General features: G+C 40.0%; 1 protein-coding gene across 4 annotated transcripts in view; it reads right to left on the reverse strand.

The window, feature by feature from the left end:
* Window positions 1-17,170, reverse strand: part of RPS6KA3 (ribosomal protein S6 kinase A3) — a 77,472-nt gene extending 60,302 nt beyond the window's left edge. For 2 of the 4 annotated variants that reach the window (XM_061364572.1, XM_061364571.1), the window contains exons 1-2: window positions 16,892-17,170; window positions 5,040-5,096 (exon numbers count right to left, since the gene is read on the reverse strand). In XM_061364572.1, coding sequence (XP_061220556.1) covers window positions 5,040-5,096; window positions 16,892-16,963 — 129 coding nt within the window. In that variant the 5' untranslated portion in view covers window positions 16,964-17,170. Of the gene's footprint in view, window positions 1-266; window positions 286-5,039; window positions 5,097-16,891 lie in introns of those variants that run through there. The other 2 variants (XM_061364573.1, XM_061364574.1) reach the window with 2 other exon arrangements.
* Window positions 17,171-24,564: the final 7,394 nt, after the last annotated feature.

Genomic DNA, 24,564 nt, shown 5'->3' on the forward strand with positions numbered 1-24,564 from the left:
CTAACTTCTCTTTGCAAGCATTTCTTACAGTACACCTTTTGACTAGCCTCTGACTACAGTCTTAGGTGATCTTACATAATTTTAGTAAGAGAATGACAGCTACCAAGATTTCGTTTTTCATCATCCAGATCATATTTTAATATACTGCTTTTTTGCTTTAGCTCTATTTAATTCTACATATGCATAAATTCTGCTTATTTAAAAGTAGGGTTTTGTTTAAAGTTTTACCAAAGCACACAAGAAGTGCAATAATATCATGCAACCACCTCCACTGGAGAGAGGGTTTACTTTTTTATCCCAGTTGTTTGAGCTTGAAATACTCCTGCCTGTACTAAAAAAAGTAATCTTCAGTCTTGCAGGTTACCAAAAATAAATATGCCCAAGTTTTTTCTGCAACTGACAAAGTATTACTGAAAACAATTTTTCACAAACTCCTGGAACCTAATATTTTTGTTTAATAATTATGCTTAAGCTAGTAGAGTGCAATGATAGTACATCTGATGTAATAAGCATCTTAACAGCTAAACTGAATCCAGATAACAGAGTGTAACAAGAACACAGCACACATTATATGCTCTTCACATACATACAAAATGGGAAGTTACTTGCCAGACTAGCTGTAGTTTCTGGTTAGCTTTATGTAGTAGTAAAGCATGCACCATGATTGTGAGAGCTTAAAACAATTTTCCCAGTTGATTTACTCAATTTCTATGGACACAGAGATATAGAAAGCAATGGCAGACAGCACAAGACTGAGAAAAGTAGCGAAGGCTTTAAACAGCTTCCTCTCTTTCAGTAATGCTCACTTAAACTTTCACATTAGGTCTACCTTCAGTCAGTTGTTTACTTGTTATTACATTTATTTCATGCTGTACTCAGATCATTTACGAGATATATAAAGTCATAAAAAAAACCCCATAAAGTCAGATAGTAATAAAACTAAAATACTGAATGATATATTTTTTTAAGAGGAGCAAAACTTTGAAGCATACAGGATCTTGGACACATCAGAAATACCATAATAGCTCCTGCTTTACTTAATAAAAACTACTGAATTTGAATCAAAGGTATACAACTCAGATTCTCCTGTCAATTAACTTTATTTTTAACCAAAAGAACAGGGATGTAATAAAATGAAATATATATTTTGATACATAGACTACTAGAGAGAGTTCCTATGTAGACAGGACTATACCAGGCTTCAATATTTATTTCAAATTTCTTAACTGATTTGCATTATTCACATATACAATACTACAGAAGGATGTAGTATTTCAAGTTTTCACCTTTTTCTACCTCCACAGAACAATGGCAACTCTCTACCCTACACTTGCATACCTTACACGCCTACCAAAATATTTTGTCTTCTTACCCAATGTGATACCATATGCTAGGCCTGTTCACTCTCCTGTCCTCAGTTACAGCTGAGAAATTTACTAAATCAGTGACCACGTAGTGCTCTAAGTCCACTTAAGTGCAAAGTCAAACAGAAGAACTTAAGTGAATTTCAGTGGTAATTTAAAATTCATCTTTATCTTGCACCAACATAGATATAAAACACTGACAGAATATCACATCCCAGATGAATTTCATGCAGATAAGGAGGAAGGCTCTTTATTGTAAGGGTGGTGAGGTACTGGAATTGGTTGCCCAAGGAAGTTGTGAATGCTCTGTCCCTGGCAGTGTTCCAGGCCCGATTGGACAGAGCCTTGGGTGACATGGTTTAGTGTGATTTGTCCCTGTCAGTGGCAGGGGGGTTGGAACTAGATGATCTTAAGGTCCCTTCCAAACTTAACTATTTTATGATTCTATGAAGTAGTATTTTATTAGGCAACAGACATCAAAGGCAAGCTTTCAGCTGTAACTGACTGAGCAGCCATAGTAACTTTGTTTAAAAAAAAAAAATAATTTATCACTATTAGCAACCTTTTACTCAGTACAACCTAAAAATAAATGCAAAGTAAGTTCTGTTCCTAAAGTACTGGTCTAAGGCATTAAAAAGCTAAAACAATCTTCACCAAGTAGAAGAAAATAAGGTGAAGAAAAGCTTGTAACAGGGAAATCACTCACCAGTTACTGTCACAGGCAAAACAGTCCCAACTTGGGTAAAAGTTCATTTAATTTATTGTCAATTAAAAATAGAATATGATAGTGAGAAACAACAACAAAACTAAACCCACCTTTCTCTCTACCCTCCCCCTTCTCCTCAGGCTGAACTTCACTCTTTCATACACTATTCTTCTACCTCCTCCCACCCCAGCATTACAGATAGGCTGGGGAATGGGAATTGCAGTCAGTTTGTAACACTCTGCTGTTTCTTCCTCACAGCTTCCCCTGCTCCAGCGTGGGTCTGTCTCGCAAGCTACAGTTCTTCAAGAACTGCTCCAGCTTAGGCCCTTCCACAGAGTTCAGTTCTTCAGGAGCAGACTACTCCAGCATGAATATCCACTGGCCACAGTTCCACAAAAGTATTTTTCCTTTCTTACTCTTTAACACTGCACTACTTTAGAGTCATTTGTCAGCACTTGCTTTGTTTATTCACTCTGTGTTAAGATACCAGAGCCCTGCATGTTATGAGGAGGAACCAAAAGCAGTTATATAGTGCAGGCTTTTAATCTCCTAATTTTCCTATCAGTTTAAGTGCTACATGTGTTATAGGTATTTTTGAAGACAAGTACAGAAAAGGTTAACTCCACCAAGGAGGTGGTTGATCACTTCTTCCAAGTGACAGGACAAGAGGTAATGGCCTCAAGCTGTGCCAGGGGAGGTTTAGACTGGATATTAGGAAAATCTTCACATAGAGGGTGATCAAGTATTGTAACAGGCTGCACAGCGAAGTGGTGAAATAACTCCCTGGAAGTGTTCAAAAACTCTGTAGATGAGGCATTTATAGACATGGTTTACTGGTGGTGGCAGTCCTGGGGGAACAGGTGGACTTGATAATCTTATTTTCCAACCTGGCTGATTCAATGTTTTTCTAAACTTGCTCTGTCCACAACTTCAGCAGAAACTGCAATTGTGTTTCAATTATATCTATGTTACATATATGTAAACAGCTTTGACCATCTAATCACAAGCTGAAGTTTGCACAATATGCAGTGTCAGCATAGAAACCTGAATTTCAACTACATATAGAGTTCCAAAAATTCCATTTTATTGGTAAGGCCATTTATCACTAGTCTTAACAGTCAACTAACTGATGCAAAACTACATGTAAACACTGAAGTTGCCTCCACATCTGAGAAAAAGTCACAGGCATCACAATAAGAATCCTGAACTCCCTGGTATCTTCACATTATGAAATTTGTAAACTGCAAGTTTGACATGAAGATAAGGAACTTAAAGATATTATCAGTGGACTTTCCTGTGATGATCTTTTTAGCAGCAACCACTGTTTTCGAGAAGCCTAGGTTAAGAATTCCTTTGATTAATGCCCCTCAATAACAACAGCAATGGAAACTCCAGTTTCAAAGTCCTTCCTCACCTTTGACTTACCCCTTAAAGACTGCTGAAAGCAGAAGAAATATGAAGTATGAGCTTTTAGAGTTTATGGACAGCTGGTAGGGGGGAGTGGGGATGTTACAGGAAGGAAGAAAAAAGGGATACTCATTTTTTTGTCTTTACTTGCTAGGTCAAGGTCAAAATGACCACTGTACTGCTATGTGTGCTTCACAGTGCATTAGTTGAGAAGTCTCCAATGCTTACTGTCCCGATCTGATTTACAGCAAATACAGATCTACATTAGTAGTTCAGCCTCTGCTTTTGGCTACTGCATCACTATGAAAATTTCACTAAGCATGTTTCAGCATTTAGAATTTTATCTCAGGCTTGGGACAGGTCTGAGGTCACCATCAAAGTTGATACTTAGAGCTATCATCTTGAGTTATCTCCATGCAAACACTTCTGAAGCCCTAAGCTGCTTCAGCTCTGAACCAATGAAGAGAAGGTCTCTTCCACTCTGATTTAACTAAATTATCATCACAAGAGAAAGCTGGAGTGCACATCAACAGAACTTAAGAAACCCCTGGGCCTCCATGGACTAGCTTTGCTAATCTTGAATGCATTCTGAAGTGACACATCTAAACTTTTCAACCAGAAGCCCAGGAAGAGGACTTAAACCTCTACCTTAGCATTTTTAGTTCTATAGAGAAAGCGGATAGAAAGAATCTTCCAGGATAATGAAGATTTATTATGCAAATAACCTAGTTTTACGTAGGTCAATAAGGAAAATATGAAATAACTAATGCTAACAATTAAAGGGCTCAGACAGATACTGCCAAGAAATCTTACAACAGTATGGAAAAACAAAGGTGATAGCTACTGTTACATGTTGCACATCAAAATAGAAACAGAAAAGCTAAGGTGTACACTGACATGCTGCAAGAATCATATTTCAAACAATAAGCACACATGCATCTGCAACGGAATCTGTGTGGAATTTAACCACGAGAGAATCATTTGTTGTGACATGACCATGACGGAAACCTTAACTATTAATAAAGCATACTCTGGAACTCATAGATGTAAAATATTTTCACCTACGCAGTGATAAAACTACCAGAAGCCAGCAGAAGTGCTTTGCTCACTGTCACTAGGAAAAGCGGACAGTAAAAAAGATCTATTTGTTTTCAAGGTTTGCTAAAAAGAGCTCAACCTCCCTTCCTATTCAGGAATGCTTTAACTAGCCACATCTTACTAAGAAATTATCTCACCAACTCCATTACAAGTTCCACCACATTCAGCTTTGTGCTTTCCATAAGAAATAATATTACAAAATATTGTAACAAAAATATTACAGAGAGCTTATGTCATACAAAAATACTAGGGAAAGCGTAAAAAAATCATCAGAACAAACTGTAGGATATTGAAACAGGCAAGGGAGTGAGAAAGAATCTCTCTCAAAACTAATAGAATCCTAAATTGCACTTCACATCTAGTAAACCTGAACAACAAATATTAGTGGCAAAACGCCTGTAAATTAATACCAGTGTGCTACAACACTGTGCTATGTATCTTATTAACAACCATCTTTTACTCACAGTTTGTGGGTTGATATCATCTTCCCCCATTGGTTCATCCACAATTTGCTGTCCGTTCTGTAAAAACCAGACACAGCAAGTTACTAGAAATGAATTCAAGTAGAGAAATAAATGTCATATGTGCTTTCACAGCATGCTACTGCACATGATCAAGTGTTCTCTTTGCCATATTCTACAAAAAAAGTAATTGAAAGTAAATACATACTGCTGGCATGCAATGCCAGTCTTGCTTTGATCCTCACGTATTATCAAACTACATAAAGTCATAGTAAGAATATACAAAACAATCTGGCATTTGAGATCTTACTACTACACAGCTAGACATTATTTTCCACTACTATAACTTCTGCAAAAGAATTAAACCTGATGAAGGCTGAACATCAAAAAGCCACAACAAGGAACAAATAAACAGGTTCTTTCTATGAGCAAGAGCTTATGTAGCAAGTCAGCCCTTACTCTACAATGACTACTTCAAGAAAATTAATAACTACGCTGTAGCCTTATAAAAACTTTGAATGCAACACTAATTTTACTAACCACCATTTACTACTTTCTGTATCTTTCTAAGAAGCCTTCTAACAAGGCATGCAGAAAAGTAGCCTTTTAAATTTGAAATTTGCCATAAAGATTTCAAAAAAAGCTTAAATATCTTGTTGGTCAACAAATGCTTTCTTTTCTTTGTCAGTGATATTATACTTCAACAACCTCTAAGTGACAGTTTTCCCAGAAAGAGAACAACCTTGCTTACACAACAAGCATGAATATTACCAAGTTGTAAGGAAGAATATCTGTTTCCTAAGTACAGGGTATCACCTTCTTAGTCATCTCCTAATGCTTAACATCAATTCAATATGGTTTTAGAAACAAATAAGAAACTATTAAAAATCATAACATTTTCCATTAACACAGACAGCAGAATTTAAGTTCATTTGTGCATTTTTTCCCCTAGAGAACACAAAGCCTAATTGATCTATTTTTCAGAGCTTAATTTACTTAAAGTTGCATGCATGTATGGATAGATATTTTCTAGATGTTAGAAAGTGAATAAAAGCTGCTCAGAGACTTCAGCTTCATTCTACACCTCCCTTAACACAGTTCAGATTTTCAGCGGATTTCTTGTGTGGAACTTTCCTAGCATCTTTCTGAAACAAATTCTGATTAATACAGTCTCCCATCTTGCACATGGCTGAAGGTGATTCTTTTATATGAAGGGACAGATTAAGTCCTAACTACGTATGAATTCCAATTTTCAAATATTGCAAGCACAGTGAATGTTCCATCTCAGATGATTACCAGCTCTCTACTAAGTTTTCTCCTGAGCAATTCTCTTGCTAAAAGATGCAGCTGGATAAAGCTAAATTATCCAATGCAAAGTTCTGGAATATGGTAGCATTACCATTTTCTCATCTTAACTGGCTTCAGGAAGATACTAGAGACTTTTAGTATAACCCTAGCCTACCCTAGCAGTCATCTTTCCATGGCAGACAAACAGTAAAAAATCAGCTGCACATGTTATAGTTTACTACAGAGATGAATATAATCTTTATAAGTGGTCTCTGTTAAGGGCAGTCAGTACAACCTTCTAAGAGTAATTTGGTAAGATGATGCTCCAAAAAGCCTAAATTCCCCTCACTGTAACATCTTTTACTTACAGTATACAGGCAATGAATATTGTACTATCCTTCCTTACGATATACAGAAAGTTGAAAATACCAAATAGAAGACCATAAAAATACCAACTTAGCTAAGTAACAGAAATGAGTGGTTTTAATAAAGCCTGTTTACAAGAAAGGATATTGTGTATACATGTACCAGTACCATCAAGGCCACAAGTCACATAGTTTCCCTTTAATCTATGGCATATATTTAAATAATGTTAACATTTGTATTTTAGCTACACATCTCTATATTCTGCTCATGCTACAAGACAGCTTCCAATGTATCTCGTCAATAGGAAAATATGAGAAGAAAAACAGCAGAACAAGACAATTAACTTTAGCTGGAAAGGAGAAGTCTGTAATGTCCTAACTACTAATGATGGTTAAACTCTGGGGCCTAAAATAGGGCAATTTGCGTATCAAAGCCATGTGCTCTAAACTGACTCCACATGCAGATTTTCAGAAACAGTGATTCCTGCTACAGCAGACATTCTGCTGGGTAACAACATACATTAACTGCATGTTAAATAAGAATTTACTACACAATAAGCTTTAAGATTTCACATTTACTATTTTAAGGCAATTGAAACATAGTTGAAAGTGAACACACTATCAGAAACTTGAAACAAGCCTCTCTGAAGCAACAATGTGAGACCAACCTCTGTTTTTAAAAAGGTTCTTAATCTTCTACCTCATTGACTTTTTCCACATTCCATCAGTTAACCAGGGGAAAGAAAACAAAAACAAACCCAAGAACAAACATTAAAACCTCCTGCAACACAAATGAACTGGTTTGCACAATCTGGTTTTCTTGCATTGCTTTCAGGTAATTTTCAGTTGAATTCAAGCAACAAATTCCAAACACAATTACTGGAGCTAGGAACTAACTCAAGCAATCAGCATGTACTCCATGCAGTCATGTCTGAGGCAGATCACTGGATTAGCAAGATCTTTTTGAATAAGTCTACCCAAGCAACGATTATGCTAAAGGAATCACTGGATGGCAGAACCAGTTTTTCTCAGAACAGTTTAAGCCATGTAAGATAAAGAAGAATATGCATGTATGATTTATGGTTTGATGGTATATGATACCATTAGATGCAGCTGTGTATTCAGAAAGATTACAAAGTGTACCGTTTTCCTTATGAATTAAAATGTAAAGCCAAAAGGTTCCTGTATTGGTAGTGGCAATATTAAAACCACTGTGGAGCAGAGGTCAGCAGCGTGCTTAAGAGGCAAGCAAACGAATTAAGTTCCATTTTGCTAGGTGTAGGCTCCCTCTAGTATTTAACTAGCTTCAAGGGCATGTGTCAAGGACATAACAGACTGGAAATAAATAGTCTGATGAACAGAGAATAACAGAAGGTTAAGTATATTTTTCTCATGGTCTAATTCAAAAGACTCTAGACCCTGATTATTCTTCAGTTGTACTCCTCCCATAGTGGGACACTAAGCAAGCAAAATGGACTGAAGAGCTGGTATTTCCAGCACTCTGGCTCCAAGAGTAGAACATATTTCATAGAGAGAACTATAAGAAAAATAACAGAAAAGGTCCATAGAACATTTCTGCTTGCACCTAAGCACATCAGCAATCAATTTACATCATGAAGAGATGACACATATGCTTTACAAAGGTAATCTAACAAAATGCTTGTCTAGTCCATTTAAGTTCTACTTCCTATTCTGTTTTCCAGTGGAAATAGTTAAGTTAGTTACAGGTTTGACTCTGAAAGCTTTTAAACCTGTTGCCACATTTCACTAAGTTGGTAGAAATGAATAGTTAAATACAGTTGTGTTCTGGCAGTTTTCTTGAAGACACATGGACAGGAACACAAACTGATCCTACAGGTTTCCTAAGTACATATAAAACAGATAAGTATCAGGGAATCTGCATCAAGCAGGTGGTACACAAGTGTTCCCTGGATGAACTCTCAGAACCTCTGACACAAAACAGAATCAACTACAAAACAGAGAATGAACCATCAGTATTTCTAGCAATCAAAAATTAAAGGTTTAAGCCCACTGAACTCTTAAGGTATAATCAAGTACTCGATTTTCCTGGCAAAAAAAGACTGTTTAAAGAAGGTGGTGGTGGTGTTTGAGCATGTTTTTGTGGGGATTTTTTGAGGGTTGGTGGGTTTTTTTGTATGTGTGGATTTTTTTGTGGGTTTTCTGTTGTTTTTGTTTTTTTTTTTTTGGGGGGGGGTGTTTTTTTTATTTGGTTGGTTGGTTTTTTATTTATTTTTACTTTTTTTTAATTTCAGATTATTTCACTTTTTAACCATTAATGCATGGTCATTAATTACTACACTGAAAGGGACCAAAAGGTAGCAAGTAGTGCTGTATGTTAAGGTATTGGTGTTAAGAAAATATAACCACAGTAAATCCTTTGTAAGAAAGAAGTACATCAGAAATGTAGCCCACATTCCACTCACAATCAATTAACCACTTTTTGTGAAGCAGGGAATATCCTGTACTCTACACTGTATATTGATTGGGAGTCTTCATGTCACTTATAAGTATTTTTTTTAAATTATGGTTCCAACATTTACTGCAAGAGATACAATTCATCTCAGCAACCTGGTAAAACTGTACTATCTTGGGCACCTGCACAAGAAAACGAATGCTATTTCCACCTATCCTTTTGATTAACACTGGACTCACCTGGGTAATATTGTATGAAAAATACAACCATCCTTAAGAGCAATTTGAACTTACCAACTTGGTGCAGAATATCTTATTTTAATAGTAATGCCAAGTACCCATCATTCGCATCACACAGGTTTATTACAGATATCTAGACCATATTAATTTAAGTATTAAATTGACAGATCATGTTTCCTGTAGTACTATTTTCCCCCTATTTCTCCTGTTAGTTTCATCAATAATATTGCAAATAGTATACACCTGAAGTTTTTTTATTTAGTTTAGCATCCCCACTCTTGCATTCTGTTTGCAAATCAAGGTTCTGCTAACTTGGACTTGATCTTACTGAATGTTACATTCTTTCCTAAAGTTTAATGGACTTTTTTTCTGAAGGACATAAGTTTATCCCCAAAGCTTCTTCAATGTTAGACACCACCTAATGTCTTCTTGCACCCCCAAAACATCTCTGCTTTGTGTTTAGACTATTGCTAGATTATTTTGGGATATTTAAGTAGCCTCTCTGCCAAAAAAATATTTCAAAACACACATGAACTCTCAGTATTATTATTTGGTCACTAAAACTCTGGCCATATATACATCTGAGCACTTAACACTGTTGTTTTCAAGGGACTCTCTACTGACAAAGCTCAAGAACCATGTGATCTTTGAATTGAGTAAAGCTGTAACAATGTTTCTGACTTATTTCATACCAGCAAAGAATACAGTATTCCTACCAGAACATTAATAACAAATCTGCTGTTAGCAACACAAGGTGCTGCATGGAACTACATTCAATAAAAGCCTTTCAAACTGTACATGCTCAAGCTTGCTATTCTAAGCTGCAGCAAGCTAGCCTGAGAAAAAAATCTGTATGTCCACAGAAAAACAGTTGAAAATAGACCGAGAAGACTTTGAGGGGTCATCCAATCTATCTCAGTGCACCAAGGCATTCCTGCAGTATCGCTCATAAAGACATTCACGTATATCCCCTTCTTAAATTTTCAGTAATGGAGTTTTCACAATCTATTCTATTGCTTAACTAAAATATAAGGATTTAATATGATTTGAGTTAATAACTTGTCCCCTAACTCCTGAGCTGTGAAGCCACAACAATCCAAAGCACTTAAGTAAATCCTGACCCAATTAAAACTTAGTATATGTAAGTAGCAGAAGTGAGCCATCATCTTAGATTTCCTTAGCTGTTCTGGTTGCACTCATCCATTTTGCCTACTATGTTAAAAACAGTACACACAAGTATTAAAAACTTGAATTTTTTGGAAAAAAATTAAAAAACTTACAGATATGAGTATTTTAAAGAAATAAAATTACTGCTATCATCGCTTCTATAGAAGAAAAGTTCACAGCTCCCAGTGAGTTTAATTCTCTGAATTAGTCAAGCCTGAAGTCAGACAAGTGCCATGGCATTACCCAAGATGCCGGATATATAGCATCATGAAATCTTTGTCCAGGCCAACAAGAAAAAAAAAAAAAGTTCCCTACTTGAAGAGTGGTAACCAACTAACCAAACAAATAAAATCCCAAACAAAATACACACCATATATTCTCTTTTCATCTGTTCCAAAGAGAAAGAAGAAATACACATGTAGAAATCATTTCAATAAATCCAACCACTGGTGCAGTCACAAAAAAAATATTCCTTCTCTGTTAGCACACATTATCCTAAGAGTGACTCCAGTACCTGGTTGTATACCAGTCTTACTACCAAGGCTGTATTTGCACAATATGATTTGTCCCAGGCCCACCAGAATGCCCTCCACCTGCCTAGGCTCTTTCACAGACAAGGGAAATGTACCAGCTTCTTTCCCCATGAGTCAGGGGCAGTCGATGGGCACAGCTAGGCTGTGTGCCTGCAGCTTCTTACAATGCAGAGAGGTTTACAGACTTGAGCCGGTTTCTCAGAATCCCTTTGCATGATAAATGACAGAGCTTAGAATTTGATACTGAAGTCAATCATTACTTGTTTATGCTCGCTTTGTCATTTAGCTATTTTAGTAAATTCAACTAAGGAGACTAAGTTATGGAACAACTTCACTATTTCCTAAAATTCAGGTTGCCCAAGGTGCCTACACAACAACTGTCAACCTCTAGAAGACAGGAGGAGAAAGACTCCTCATTAAGTGAAAATAATTGTTTAACATGCAAGTCTGAGTTCTAACATGATTGCCAAAATTAGTCAATGCTAAGTAAGGAATAACAGAAATAACATTTATAATGGTCCGATTACATCCTGAAACCTCCACCTTTTAAGCCTGCAGGATGAAGATTTTATTTCTCAATGCTATGTTTTGCTGTGATTTTAAAATCACAGTAAAATACCATTTCTTCACACCTTCTGTATATACTTAAGCATGTTCCAATAAATTAATGCTTGGAATTAAATAAATGGAAATTGAGTTAATTTCATTAAATAGAACCTTAGAAACTGTCAGAAAAGAGACCTAGACCATAATAATGTACTTAGAAGACATGTGCTACTTCTTACATAATTGAATTGCTTCATTCAAAAAAACAACAACAAAAAAAGAGTTAAATAGAGCCCTAAGTATACCACAGGGGGGATCCTTGCATCAAAGTGAACATATGGTAACTGTTATTGATAAGAATGAGCTAGCAGTAACTTTGTGGTTGAGCCACTGTCCTAGGTCCCTGGAAATTGGAGCTCATCTCCTAGCGAGAACACACTCCATGAACGAGGCTAGATGGGGTGACTATACTGTTGAGCTTCATTTTCCCATCTGTTACACAAGATTCCTCCCTTTCAGTCCTCCCTGTTCTGCCCCCTTCCTCCCTGCCCCGTGGTTTTCAATGGATAACACATTTAATCATATTTCAGATAAGGAGAGAATAAGCAGTAAAGTATCATGTACGCCAGCATATGGCACAATACTGACAGTAATCAAACACTTTAGTTTGTCTCAACTTAAAAACTCCCTGAAGATATTCTAACTTATCCAGGAATCATTAAATGATTCCCCTTTTAAATGTCACCAAGATTGAAAAGGCAATTACAAGTTTTTAGTCTTGCCTGAAAAACTGCTTAAAAGTTTAATCACTGGAATATGGCTATGAATTATATTTGGAAACAAACCAAACCACAAACCCCCAAAACCAAACAAAGCCCCACAACCCAAAACCAGTATCTGGAATGAGTTCTTAAATTGATTAAGTCTGCCAACTGTTAAGACCAATCAACTTAAAAAGCTATTATTTTTGATGTGTAGAAATAATTACTGTAAAAAAATTATTAGTCTACGTATCATCATGAATCTACGTCAAGCGTTTCAGATGAAAACCAACTAGCTAGTGTGACAGATCACAATCAATTAAAAAACAACAGATGTGCTTACATCTACTTTGTGTTAAATGTCCCAGCTGTGGTGAGAAATATTACCTTCTCTATAAAGAACAGTAATATAACAAGCTAAGAATTGCGGATGTCATAAGAAAACTAACAGAATGATTCAAGAAGTCAAACTCAACATCTTCCAGGAGGAAACCAAGAGCCATGTAGCACACAAAGTACTGCATGAAGGTACTGAATACTGCAGGGTAAAGGGCCTGCCTCCTCTTAACCCACTGAGGTGGCAGCACAACATCAGCACTGTGTCACATAGCAGAATTACGCTAACTTAAAAAACAGAGCACGTAAAATTGTACCATTAAGGATCTGAAAAATCTGAAAGAAAAAAACCCCACACACCTAAACACCTTTCATGCTGATGATGTTTCTCAAGACAGTATTTACATATATATAACATCTGTTATCTGTCTCCCTATCACAGCATAGTTTGTGGAATACAGGGTATATTATTTATTTAGATGAGAATTAAATTGCCAATTGCCACTGTTAACCCACTGTAAGAAAATGTCTCTCCACAAATCCGTGAAAAACCCAGACTTCAGAATATATTGTACTGACATGTATGCAGGAGATGCAACAGCCAAGTACTGCAGAGAATTCTGCCTATAATGGAGAGACAAAGGCTAGTCTTCAAAATCCACAAACACCTGCCCATTTAGGTGTTTTCACCTTGGCTTTGAATTGTCTGTGTTGCTTATACTAGAAATGACTGCAAATATAGCCTTTGGTCCCATGGAACATAAGTACAACGTTGATTACACAGACACATAAAGAGACAATTGCAACCACAGACTCATGGCAAGACATCCCATAAATTTCAGATTTCATGCCAGAAGTATTCATTGACATAGAGAATGTCACATGGACATCAGAATGGAATCACATAGCAAAATGACATTATACCAGATTCTTTGATTCTTTAAAGCATCAGCGCCACTGTTAAATGTTAGCACCCCTTGTCCTGTGCAAGGTTTAATTATTTCTGGATATAAAAGATAAACCAAGGAATTCTGCAAAAGGGGATTCATACCACCTATTTAGACACCTAAATAGGTAATCATAAATCTACTGTCAAGAGCAGTGGAAAAAGCCTGAACTTTCTCCACTGCCAATTTAGAGCACCTAAATTAAAACTCCTAAAGATAGATGGTAAAAACATTTCCCAGAAAGTCTTAGTAAATAGCATCTTCTTATGATGCCCAGTTCTTTCAGTGTACTAGTGTTCACAATTCAACTGCCATAACTGTATTCATTCTCCTCCACTTGACATTATTACGCATAGCTTGGAGTACAGATCAAAGGATGAAGCTAATTATTCAGGCATCCCAATACAAACTCAAATCATCAATACTTAATCTGCTTGAAAGCAGATGACTGGAAATAACAGGCACATTCTTACCATGAAAAACACATCTATGCTTGTTAGAAGTGTGGAGTAGACCCTTAGTCAATAAAGGACAGCATCATTTCACAGGCTTTTAAGGGTGGTGTGGTCTAAACCAGAAAACTTTAAAAACAAATTTATGCATTATATTATATAGACAAATTATTTTAAAAATAGTGTAACAACTTTATACATTGAAAAAAGCTGTAGGAGAGGCAATGCTGATCACTGACCTATTTGTACCTGTAGAAAGAGAAGTCCTGCAACTGATCTCTCAAGACTGTAAATCCATATTTCACCTAAAGGAATTCTCTGCATTATTTCTTAAGGACCATGTTTTACAGATCTGCTTTCCTGTACACCTAAGTTACAGCAGTTGGTTATGGTTAACTATACTGTCTTCCAAAGTCATTCTAGTTAAAGGTATTCTAGTCCTCCTACTAAATTTGCTCACGGAACACAGCAAATCACCTCCTCAGTGGCACCACTGTAAAATCAAATACAAGACCGCAGCGGCAAACAAATAAAAAAATATTCTGGTTAAAAACTCTGCAAGGTTGAGACCAGGAAAGTGCCCGAGCCAATTTTTAAAGCTCAATAATTTGTAACACTGTTATCCACATGGAATTACAAGAACTGTGTCAGCAAATCTGAGAGGTTAGCAGAAAGTCTTTAACTCAATATTACAGCTAAAGGTATTATTACTACCAAACTATGACTGAAATCACAAAGAGTTTCCAGGTGGATGTAAAAAATATTTTTGCCCAAGGATACTCTTGCAGGATAGGGTCTGTAATAAGGATACTGCTACGATACAGAAAAACACAACTCATGCAAATTGAAAATGCAAGTTATGTACTTAGATCATCTGTTTAGGTATTTGACTTAAACTTATCTATTTTCACTAAAATATCTTTTCTTAAAGACTCACTTCAGGTAGGCAACCTTTCTAAACCTTTCTCCTTTTGAAGGTTATATGAAAAGTGTTTACAGGTGCAGTTTGGTCTTTTCAAGAAGAGTGTTGACTCTAGAGTAGGGCCTTAGAGCGTAAACCTGTCAGCTCACTGTTGTTTCATGTTATGTTAGTGGTCCTAGACCACTGAAATATGCTAAAACAAGTAACAAAGTATAATTAATCATGCATATACACACTTTTCAAATAATGTAACTTATTTTGTTACCCTTCCAGAGTATATATGCCATTACTGAAGTTACAAGCACTACATAAAGTGAGAATGGAAGACTAAAGTAACAGTGAAGATCTTTTCTCTGAATCATTAGTCTAAGCAGTCTTGCAGATACACCTCCCCTACCATCTTCTCCCCCGCCCTCAAGCATCACACTACTATTGTAGTTACTCCCCATTAAAAGAAAATAAAACATTTAAGATCACCACTTCAGAAGTCAGTGAACAACTGGCAAGTATTTAAAAGTTCACTACAGTAACTAGCAAGATTTTAAAAGACTGATCTTTCTGTCAGATCAGAACTGCAGGTTCTTCTGACCCCCAGAGATGCAGTCACTTTAAGCACAAGGAAGACAAGACAAACATCATCAGGACAAATACTTCTGTACTGCAGTAACTTTGCACTGGTCCCTCTCTTTGCTCCTCCTAAGTCCTAACCTTGCGACTAATTGTCATGAGCTGGCCTGAGTCCAAACTGGTCAAGATCAGCATCATTTGTAACAGCTTGGCTGCGTATCAGCTGGAGCAGATTCAGGTAGAAGCTGCACTGTCAGAGGACGCTATTTCTTTTCAGATGGGAGTCTGATCGCAAACTAGCACTTGCATTGTGGACTACTACGGAATTATGAAGCAAGCGCAACTGACTGTGTAGGTGCAGTGTTTACGTAGATCCAAACCAACACAGTAGTACGCTGTAGGAAAAAAAGTGAAAATGAAGGCATCCATGGTCTCGGATGCACGTGAACCTAACCCCCAGTCGCTCTCACTCCCTCAGCCTAGGAAAGCTGACACGCGTCCTGCCCAACAAGGGCAGGAGCTCATCAACAACTCCCTGCTACCAACAGCAGGAAACCACACTGCGCTGCATCTCGGGGATGTTCCCATAAACGCCGCCAAGCACAAAGCTTCACCCATGCGAAACGTCCCTGCGGTTTCCCAAACGCTTGCGAAACTGCAGCGACAACACCATCCTGCTCAGATAAGGGGGCAGCGGCACACGGGCGGGGACAGCCCTCGGCAGCTTCAGAAGCAGTGGCAAGGCGAAGGCACCGAGGAAGGTGAGGACAGGCCCCTACGCTCTTGCCCCCCACCACCCCGGGCAGCGCTTGCGGAGGCGGTGGGGCCGCCCGGAGAAAGGAAACTCTCCGTGACAGTAACCAGACACCGCGCTGGAACAAAAGCGCCCCAGTCGCCCGCCGCCGCAGAAGCAGGTTACTCCCTCCCGGGAAAAGGGGCGGAAGGGGAGGGAGCGCGCCGGGAGCAGCCCGGTCCCATGAAACACGCCCCGAGCACCGGCGAAGGGGAGCCCCAGCCGGTCTCGGCCGTGAGTCACTGCCCGAAGAGGAAGCGGCGCACAGGGGCCGGCGGGCGGCAGCACCAGCGCTCCCCCCGCTGCCCACCCGAGTGGCCCCGCAGAGCTCCGATCCCCCGCCGGCCTGCCGTTCCACCGGCCCCCTCCCAGCCCCCCGCCGGCTCGGGCGGCTCTGCTTGTCCCCAGCACCAGCGAGGTGAAACTCTCCCCGTCCCTTAAGCGGCGGGGACCCGAGTCCCGTTCCCTCCTCACAACTTTCCCTACAACTCACCACCTCCCCGTACCTCGGTGCTGCTCTCGGCCGTACTCTCCACAGCCATCTTCTGCCAAGGGTCCGCCAGCTGCGCGAGGGGCATCTTCTCTACACGGCTCCCGCAGCCTCCGCGCTCCGCTTTCCCGCACCCCGGCGGCGGCGGCCGAGGCGGAGGCAGCAAGGCAGACAGCAAGCCCTCCGACGGGCGCGGGACACCCCGGCTGACTCTAGCGGCAGCTCCTGCGGCGACTGCAGCCCGCTGCCACCGTCCGTCCGCCTGTCCCTCCTCCCGCCTACCTCCCCTCTACCAGGCGGAGCCGCGCTTCCGCCCTCCCCCCGACCCGCCGCTCGGGTCCGGCTTCCGCTCACAACATGGCGCTGGGCTCGTACCTGCCCGGACAAGGGCGCCTGCGCGCGCCACCGCCAGGCGGGGCTGCCACCGCCCCGGATCTCAGTCCCCCTCAGCGGCCGGGCCGGGCCGGGCCGGGCCGAACTGCGGCGCACCGCGGGGGGTGCCGCAGCGGAGGGTGTCCGGAGGAGCGGAGCCACGGGCGAGAGGCTGGAGCGTGGCGCCGCTTGAAGGCCCAGCCAGGACCAAGTTAGTCGAGGCCGTGGCTAGGCAGCCCCACCCCGTGGCCGGATGGCGGGGGGAGAGTTCGGTGACCGCGGACAGCCGGGCTGGTGCGGGCTCCTGAGACAAAGCCTGTCCATATTTAGTTGTTTTCCAGACTCGGTCGTTTTTGGCCTACACTGCGCAGGGTGGTGGCGGGCCGGTTGGCTGGGCTGAGGCGCCGTTCTTCATCCGAGGCGCCCGTGAGGGGTTTCACTGTCGGAGCCGCTGCTGCGGGGTTCAGTCAGGGCAGCCCCCGCGGAAAGGCTGTTGAAGACGCCTTGGGAAGCATGGCCAGGGCCCGAGGAGTAGAGGGAAATGGGAGAAACTGAAGAGTTTGCTTGTCTAAACAGAAGAACAGATGGGTAAGTTGGGAGGGAGTGTGGACGGGGAGGCAGACATAACGTTGTGTGGAATATCATTAGGTAAAGAAGGAAAGGAATTAAGATGCAGGGATTTGTTTTTATAGCAGTGCCATTTAAATAGTGGTTGGGCTGCATGAGTAAGAGTTGCCTCGAAGTGAGAAAGTCATACTTCTGCAGGCCGAGAGACATGAAGTTAAAGCTGTAAGGAAAAAAAAAAAGGCAAACAATAGAAACCCAAACCAACCCACGCGTTCTGAAAACAGCTCTTGTTTTACTTTGTATCATCAGCTGTTAGCTAGTACACAAACGGCTGACTTACATATACTGAGATCTGTGAACCTGTGTGTTGTTACATGGCTCTCTTAAAACATTAAGCACTGTAATAAACACCCATCGTTTTGCAGTGTCAGAGGGCTTGGCTGATGCAGAAGAATCCCTGAAACATACCAGCAACTGAAGGTAGGTCCTGGTGTCTTGCTGGACAGATGTCCTGGACGTCTTCCTGTTGAAGCCAGATTTTTCAGAACAGTTTGAGAAGGTCACTTCATTTTCACTCCCCCGAAGCATTGTTCCATCCTTGGTAAAAGTTAACATTCTTTAAATATTTGGCATTTTTTTGGAGGTGGGAGGAATGGCAAGAGTGCTAGTAATTAAAAATGTGTGTGTGTATGCACACAGCCTACTCCTATTTGTGTCTGGTAAATTTTTTCATCTCACTCCTTAGTCATGTAAACATAAATACCTATCTATGAAGAGGTACAAAGGAGTGGATAAGCAGTTGCTCAGAATGAATCAGACTTCAGCTGGTACTACAAAGGCTTCCATATCTGGAGTAAAATGTCATGATTGAATGATCACTTGCCATCTCCACTGCCAGCTGGGAGAAGCAGCTATGCCCTCCCTTTGCTCGCTACAGTTCACTCTGGCCCTTGCATCAGTCTCTCTTTTGAAGTGGTGAAGTTGCTTGGGCTGCCACGTGGTGAGTTAGACTGAGGAACAGATATACCTCAAAACTAACCCTATCCTTTTCACCTTCTGTTGTCCTCAAATCCCTCTTCCCCTCCCTCTCTTCAAAGGCTGAAGAGAGGTCAGAACTGCTTCCTGCGAAAATGGAGGCACTTTGCAAAACTCTGGCCAGTCATTGGTATGAAATTTAGAACAGAAAACAGGTATTTCAGTAGTGCTTGGCCATCTTTATGCTTAATAACATAATACTGAGGAATAATTTTTTTTGTAGTCTGGTCAGTACCAGGTCATTTCCATCTCAAACTGACTGCTGGAACATTGAACAGAAAACTCATGTTCACAGCAGTGAACACATAATGTGTTTGACATGCAAATCAGGACTTTTTAAAAAAATCCTTGAGTTCATGTAAAATTCCATAATGAAAAAAAAGTGTTTCTTTCCATCCCCCTGGAAACATCAGTTTCTATTCCTTCATGGGGGTAATTCACAGTATCAAAGCTCGTGCAGTTGTACCTGCATCAACTACACAGGTATATACACCTGAGACATGCCATCAGGGAGAAGAGCCTGAGCAGCTGAAAGGTGGCAACAGGAAGAAAAACATAAACCTAAGCTTGCATTTAGCACAGTTCAAGCAGTCCCTCTTTATGCAATACTTCCTTCCTTTAAATAAAAATTTCAGTGACCTCTTTTCCTTTCATAGTTGTCTAATCCTTTCCTGCCATAGATACCTGTTCCAAATTACTTGTTTGAATTAAAATCTTTTTAGAAGGAGAGTGGGCGTCACGTTTCAGTTTGCATCTCTAAATGTTGTATGTTGGTCATCTTTTGTTCTTACATTTATGCGTCCTATGAATCCAGAAAAAAACAAGGGCAGAGGTTTTATGGATTAGCATATAAGAGGCTTGCAAACAATAGAAACCTGACCTTTTCTCAGGCGCTGAAGTACAAAGGGTAGGCAGAAGTATGCTGTTTCATTGTTAAGGGGTTTGAGTATTATCACACCACACATTTAAATTTTATAAAGGAGAAAGCTGCATCAGGATTTTAATAGGAGCTGAAGTGCAGGAACAGACTTCAGGGCAAGAAAATTGTCTGGAAATTGTCTCTACGGGGAAGAGAAACCTATCAGTAAATCTCTAGGAGATGCAGGGGATTCTGACTTTCAGATCCTGGTAAGCTCAGAGTTGGATTGCCATCCCAGGGAGAGGTAAGATGCTGAAGATATTTTGCCTCAAGACAGCAGCTTGTATTTTTCATTTCTTTTGTCTTAGGCCAAAGCAAGATCTTGCTTTCAGCTGTGGCAGCAGACCTTTCCTTTTACCCTCTTTCCCTCTAGGCACAGCCATCACTACTCAGCTGTAGTCACCGCTAATAACTGTCTGTCACTAGACTCGGTTGTGTGGGTTGGTTTCACCTTTGCATAAGTGGTTGCAATTGTATTCCATCCAGACAAATGTCTTGCATGCATTGCGCTGGAAAATTTGATCCTGTTCATTAGGAAAAGGGTAGCATATAACACCAAAATGACAATGCTGTATAAAATCCTCTTAACCTGTTATATGAATTAGGTGGGTTTCAGGAACCCCACCATTTCTTGATCTCACTTCTAACAAATCTCACTAAAATGTCACCCTATTGAAAGGGAGACATCAGATTAGTAGGACTTAGCTGTCTTTCCCCACAAAAGGCATCTTGGTATATGAGTAGCAGAAATTTGGGAAGTTTGCTTATGGTTGGTGGTATCTAATGCTTTGCTAGCTTTGAAGTAGTAGCTACGTGCTCTTTGCAGTTAATGCAGAATTCATAGCAGAGATAGTAAATTACCACAGTCCTGTCCCAAAAATAATAAGTGTAAAATGGGATTAATTTTCTAATGCTACTATCAGAATAATACTTTGGAGCTTGAACTTGTATTTTTAAAATACAAGTAAAAGGGGGAGAAGGGAAACAAAGCAAAGTATTTATAGCAACAAAACCCACAATCTGATGCTCTTCTAGAAGCTGCAGTATTGTACTACGTGTGAATTTTAATGCAGTCTCTTCTGGATTAAAATTAATAGAATATGAAAAAATAAATGCTTTCCAAAAATGTGAAATTCAGTTTAAAGTATTACAACCGTGGTACTGAGGTGTATAATTTGAATGTAATGCATGAGAAAATATACAGAAGTTACTGGCCAAATTTCCATGGGAAAAGCCCCCAAGGAGTTAAAAAAAAATAATAAATCAGTACCATTTATTTGTATAGCCAGTAGATGCAGAGAGTCTCTTAAGACACCTGGATTCAATTCCTAGCAGAACACAAAGGACAACTGTGTAATTTAGTAAGTCACTCAATACAGATGAGATTCAACTAAGAGAACTTTTTTCTTCATGATGTTTTCAAAAGTGTGAAGAGGCTTTGATTGGAGAAGTGTAAATACATCCTGCCAAAACAGACTAAGGAGGCCTTAGTGCTAATTAGAACTGGTTGCTCTGTGCTTTAGTTGTGAATATAAAGAACATCTCCTTAACCTCATTGGGATATTGAAAAGATGTTACATTGATGTTTGGAAAGCTGACAAAAGACCCAGGGGAGAGAGGCAAGAGGTTTCCAGCTAGTGTGAGTTGTTACAGCAGCAACACCAGAAGGATTGGCTATATGAATCAGGGTTGGAGTTATAATCAATAATTAAAATGGGAAGAACTGAAATGAATGTCTATTGTGTATTAAGACTTAACCTGACCTTTTAAACAACATCTGCTGAAGAGTGCTTTCACCATTACAGGCCCCTGGATGATGGAATCATTCAAGAATGCAAACATTTCCTACATTTTCCTCTGGCAGGCTCTTCTTTGAAGTTCTGGTCCTCCAAGTGTAGTAGAAGATGTGATAATGACAATAAGAATACCTTTAAATCCTACGAATATTAGAGATATGGTGTCTGACTCATTATTTAAAACTAACTTTTTTGAATGTATGTATGTTTACACTGAAAGAGTAAAGCATAATGGGCTAGGTTCCATGGTATTACTGCTCTGACTTTTATCTGTGGTCACTGTCCTAGCAGGAAATACTGTGCCTGTGGTTTCTACATCCTGAGTGGAAATCTGGAATTAAGTAAAATACAGTCTCATTACACCATACCTGTCTCCAACATGTGTTTTCATTTTAGTGTTTCTGTACATTACAGATAGCTCAGATTTATCTTCTGAATGACAAAGATTATCCTGTTCACTGCAGAGTATGAGAAACCTTTGGCTGAGCTTTGAAATCTTACATGGAAACCTGCTATCAAATACTGACAACAAGTTGTCACCCCATTACAGTGGAACATTCATAGGCAGATCAGAATTTCAGACTGGTATTTTGAGACAAAAAGGAAATTGTAGAGTATGGGTAAGGATCAGTTGCCAAGGACTGGAGTTCTCCTGGGTTAAAAATGGTACAAGACAGCTGCTCACAAAAAAAAAGAAAAAAATACAAAGGTCATAGAGGTAGAATATATTCTTTATAAGATGTTATAGTAATAGCAAACTTGTCAGCTTCACAAGTCACTGCTGTAAAAACACACCAGGCCTAGAAGAGGCCACAGCACTATATATACTCTACCTGTCTCTTCCCCAAGATTTAGGAGTTTAAGGGTCACATAATTTTTATTATTGCTTTTTATTATTGTTATCAAATTAGGTCTGATTTAAAGTCTACTGACATGCAAAGCACAGTTTATCTAGCTTTTGGGGGATATAACCTTACCAACTCAATTTCCTGGTTTTATGCTCTCCCAATTAAATAGTTTTAACGTCCTCCCCATTCCCTGATCTCTTTAAAAGCTACCTACCAAATCATCTACTCTAGCAATCTTTTCTTCATTTCCTTTTATAGATTATCCAGTGACTCTTAGCCAAGAATCCCCTTTAAATATAGAAAGCTTTACTTTCTCCTTCCAGACCCCTAGTTACACTCAACAGGATTCTCCTGACTGAGCTAACAGCTGTCCTTACTCTGCTTGATAACAACTGATCTTCATTCGCAGGAGTCTGCTGAACTTTTCTGAAATACTTGCTGCTGAAGTGATCAGACCTAAAAATGTGGTATGCTGCCTCTACTGATTTGAAAGATCTGTGTGTTCTGTCAAGACAGTTCACTCACTCTTCCACCAGCATCTCACATTTGTGCCTTGCCTTTTCCCCTGCAGAGAACTAAGCAGTGCCATCTGGGGGATGGGAGGGAAGGTTTGTGACCATGCCTGTGTTTTCCAGTGATCAATAAAACTTGTTGCATCAAATGTAAATCACAAAGTATTGTAATTGTGCATGTTGTGCAGCAGGCTGTATGTGTATAGTATTTTCCCCACCTGCCTGCATGATGTCTCCTGTTCAGTGCAGCTGGGAAATTTCTGCAGTGAGCCCTGGCCCCCTTGTAATTCAGGTATGTGATGAATTCACATTCACATGTACTGTTGTGTCATGGTTTAAACCTAGCCAGACAGCTTGTTCACTCACTCCCCACCTTCTTGCTCTCCCCCTACTCCCAGAGGGACAGAGAGAAGAATCGAAAAGAATGCAACTCCCACAGGTTGAGATAAGAACAGTTTAGTAACTAAGGTATAACACAAATTACTACTGCTACTACCAATAATAATAACGATAAAGTAAATAACAAGGGAAGAGAATACAACCCCTCACCACCAGCCGACCGGTAACTCGCCCCCCCAGCCTGACCAAGCACCAACCGATACCTCCTCCAACCCTGCAGTCCACCTAGCCCTTCCGGGTCACTCTCAGTTACATCCTGGGCATGACGTGCTGTGCTATGGAATACCTCTTGGGTCAGTTTGGGTCAGGTGTCCTGTCTCTGCTTCCTCCTGGCTTCCCTCCTCCCTGGCAGAGCATGAGGCTCACAAAGTCCTTGGCCAAACCAAAACATCATTGTTATCAGCTCTGTTTCCAGGCCGAAAGTCAAAACACAGCACTGCACCAAGCTACCAAGAAGGAGAAAAATGACTGCTACTGCTGAACCCAGGACATATTGATACATGACTTCTGTGAAAAAAAGAAGTTCACTGATGGTTGGTTTACCCTGGAGTATTTCTTCACCACTTACTATGAGCTGGGTGTTGACAAACTCCAGATTATACTGGTACCCTTCCTTTTGTTCCTTGAGTGATTACAGGTGAAAAATCACTCATGGAACCTACTCTGTGTAGGTCACTCATGTGAGTGATTTACAGGTGACAAATCACTCACAGGATCTACGCTGTGCCTACTCTGAATATGAATATTTCAGATCCCCAGCAATGATTCCAGGGCCATATGATGACACAGTTCCACAGTGAGTGCTCATTTCCATTATTCAGAATCAGTGCTTACTGAAGGGAGGAATAAACATGATGAAGCCTATGTCATTAGCTGAAGGGAGTGAAGAGAAATGTGTTAGCTAGAACAGCCCTGTCCCCCTCATGGATACTGCGCTCTGCCCCTGCTGTGTTGACCCACTTTGTCCTATTTAATGGAGCTGACATCCTCAAGGCCCTGCCATAAGGAGTAGCAAGATGACGAGACAATAACATTTATCCGGTGTTGCAGAGCAGCTGAAGGCTGTATTAAGAAATGGTCCTTTATTTGAAGCTTTGGTGTTTCAAAAAGGTGTGTATGTGACAGGTAGGTCCAGAACTGTAAAATCTGTGCTGTCTGAGCTGTAAAATATTCTGGGCTATGGTATGCTTAAGCTAAGAAGCAGTAGGACTTGAGCTACTGCTAGATCAGGTGAGATACTG

Source organism: Neopsephotus bourkii, unplaced genomic scaffold, assembly GCF_033783945.1.
Source record: "Neopsephotus bourkii isolate Nb327-2 ecotype Australia unplaced genomic scaffold, CSIRO-AGI_Nbou_v1 NB_1234, whole genome shotgun sequence".
NCBI lineage: Eukaryota > Metazoa > Chordata > Aves > Psittaciformes > Psittacidae > Neopsephotus > Neopsephotus bourkii.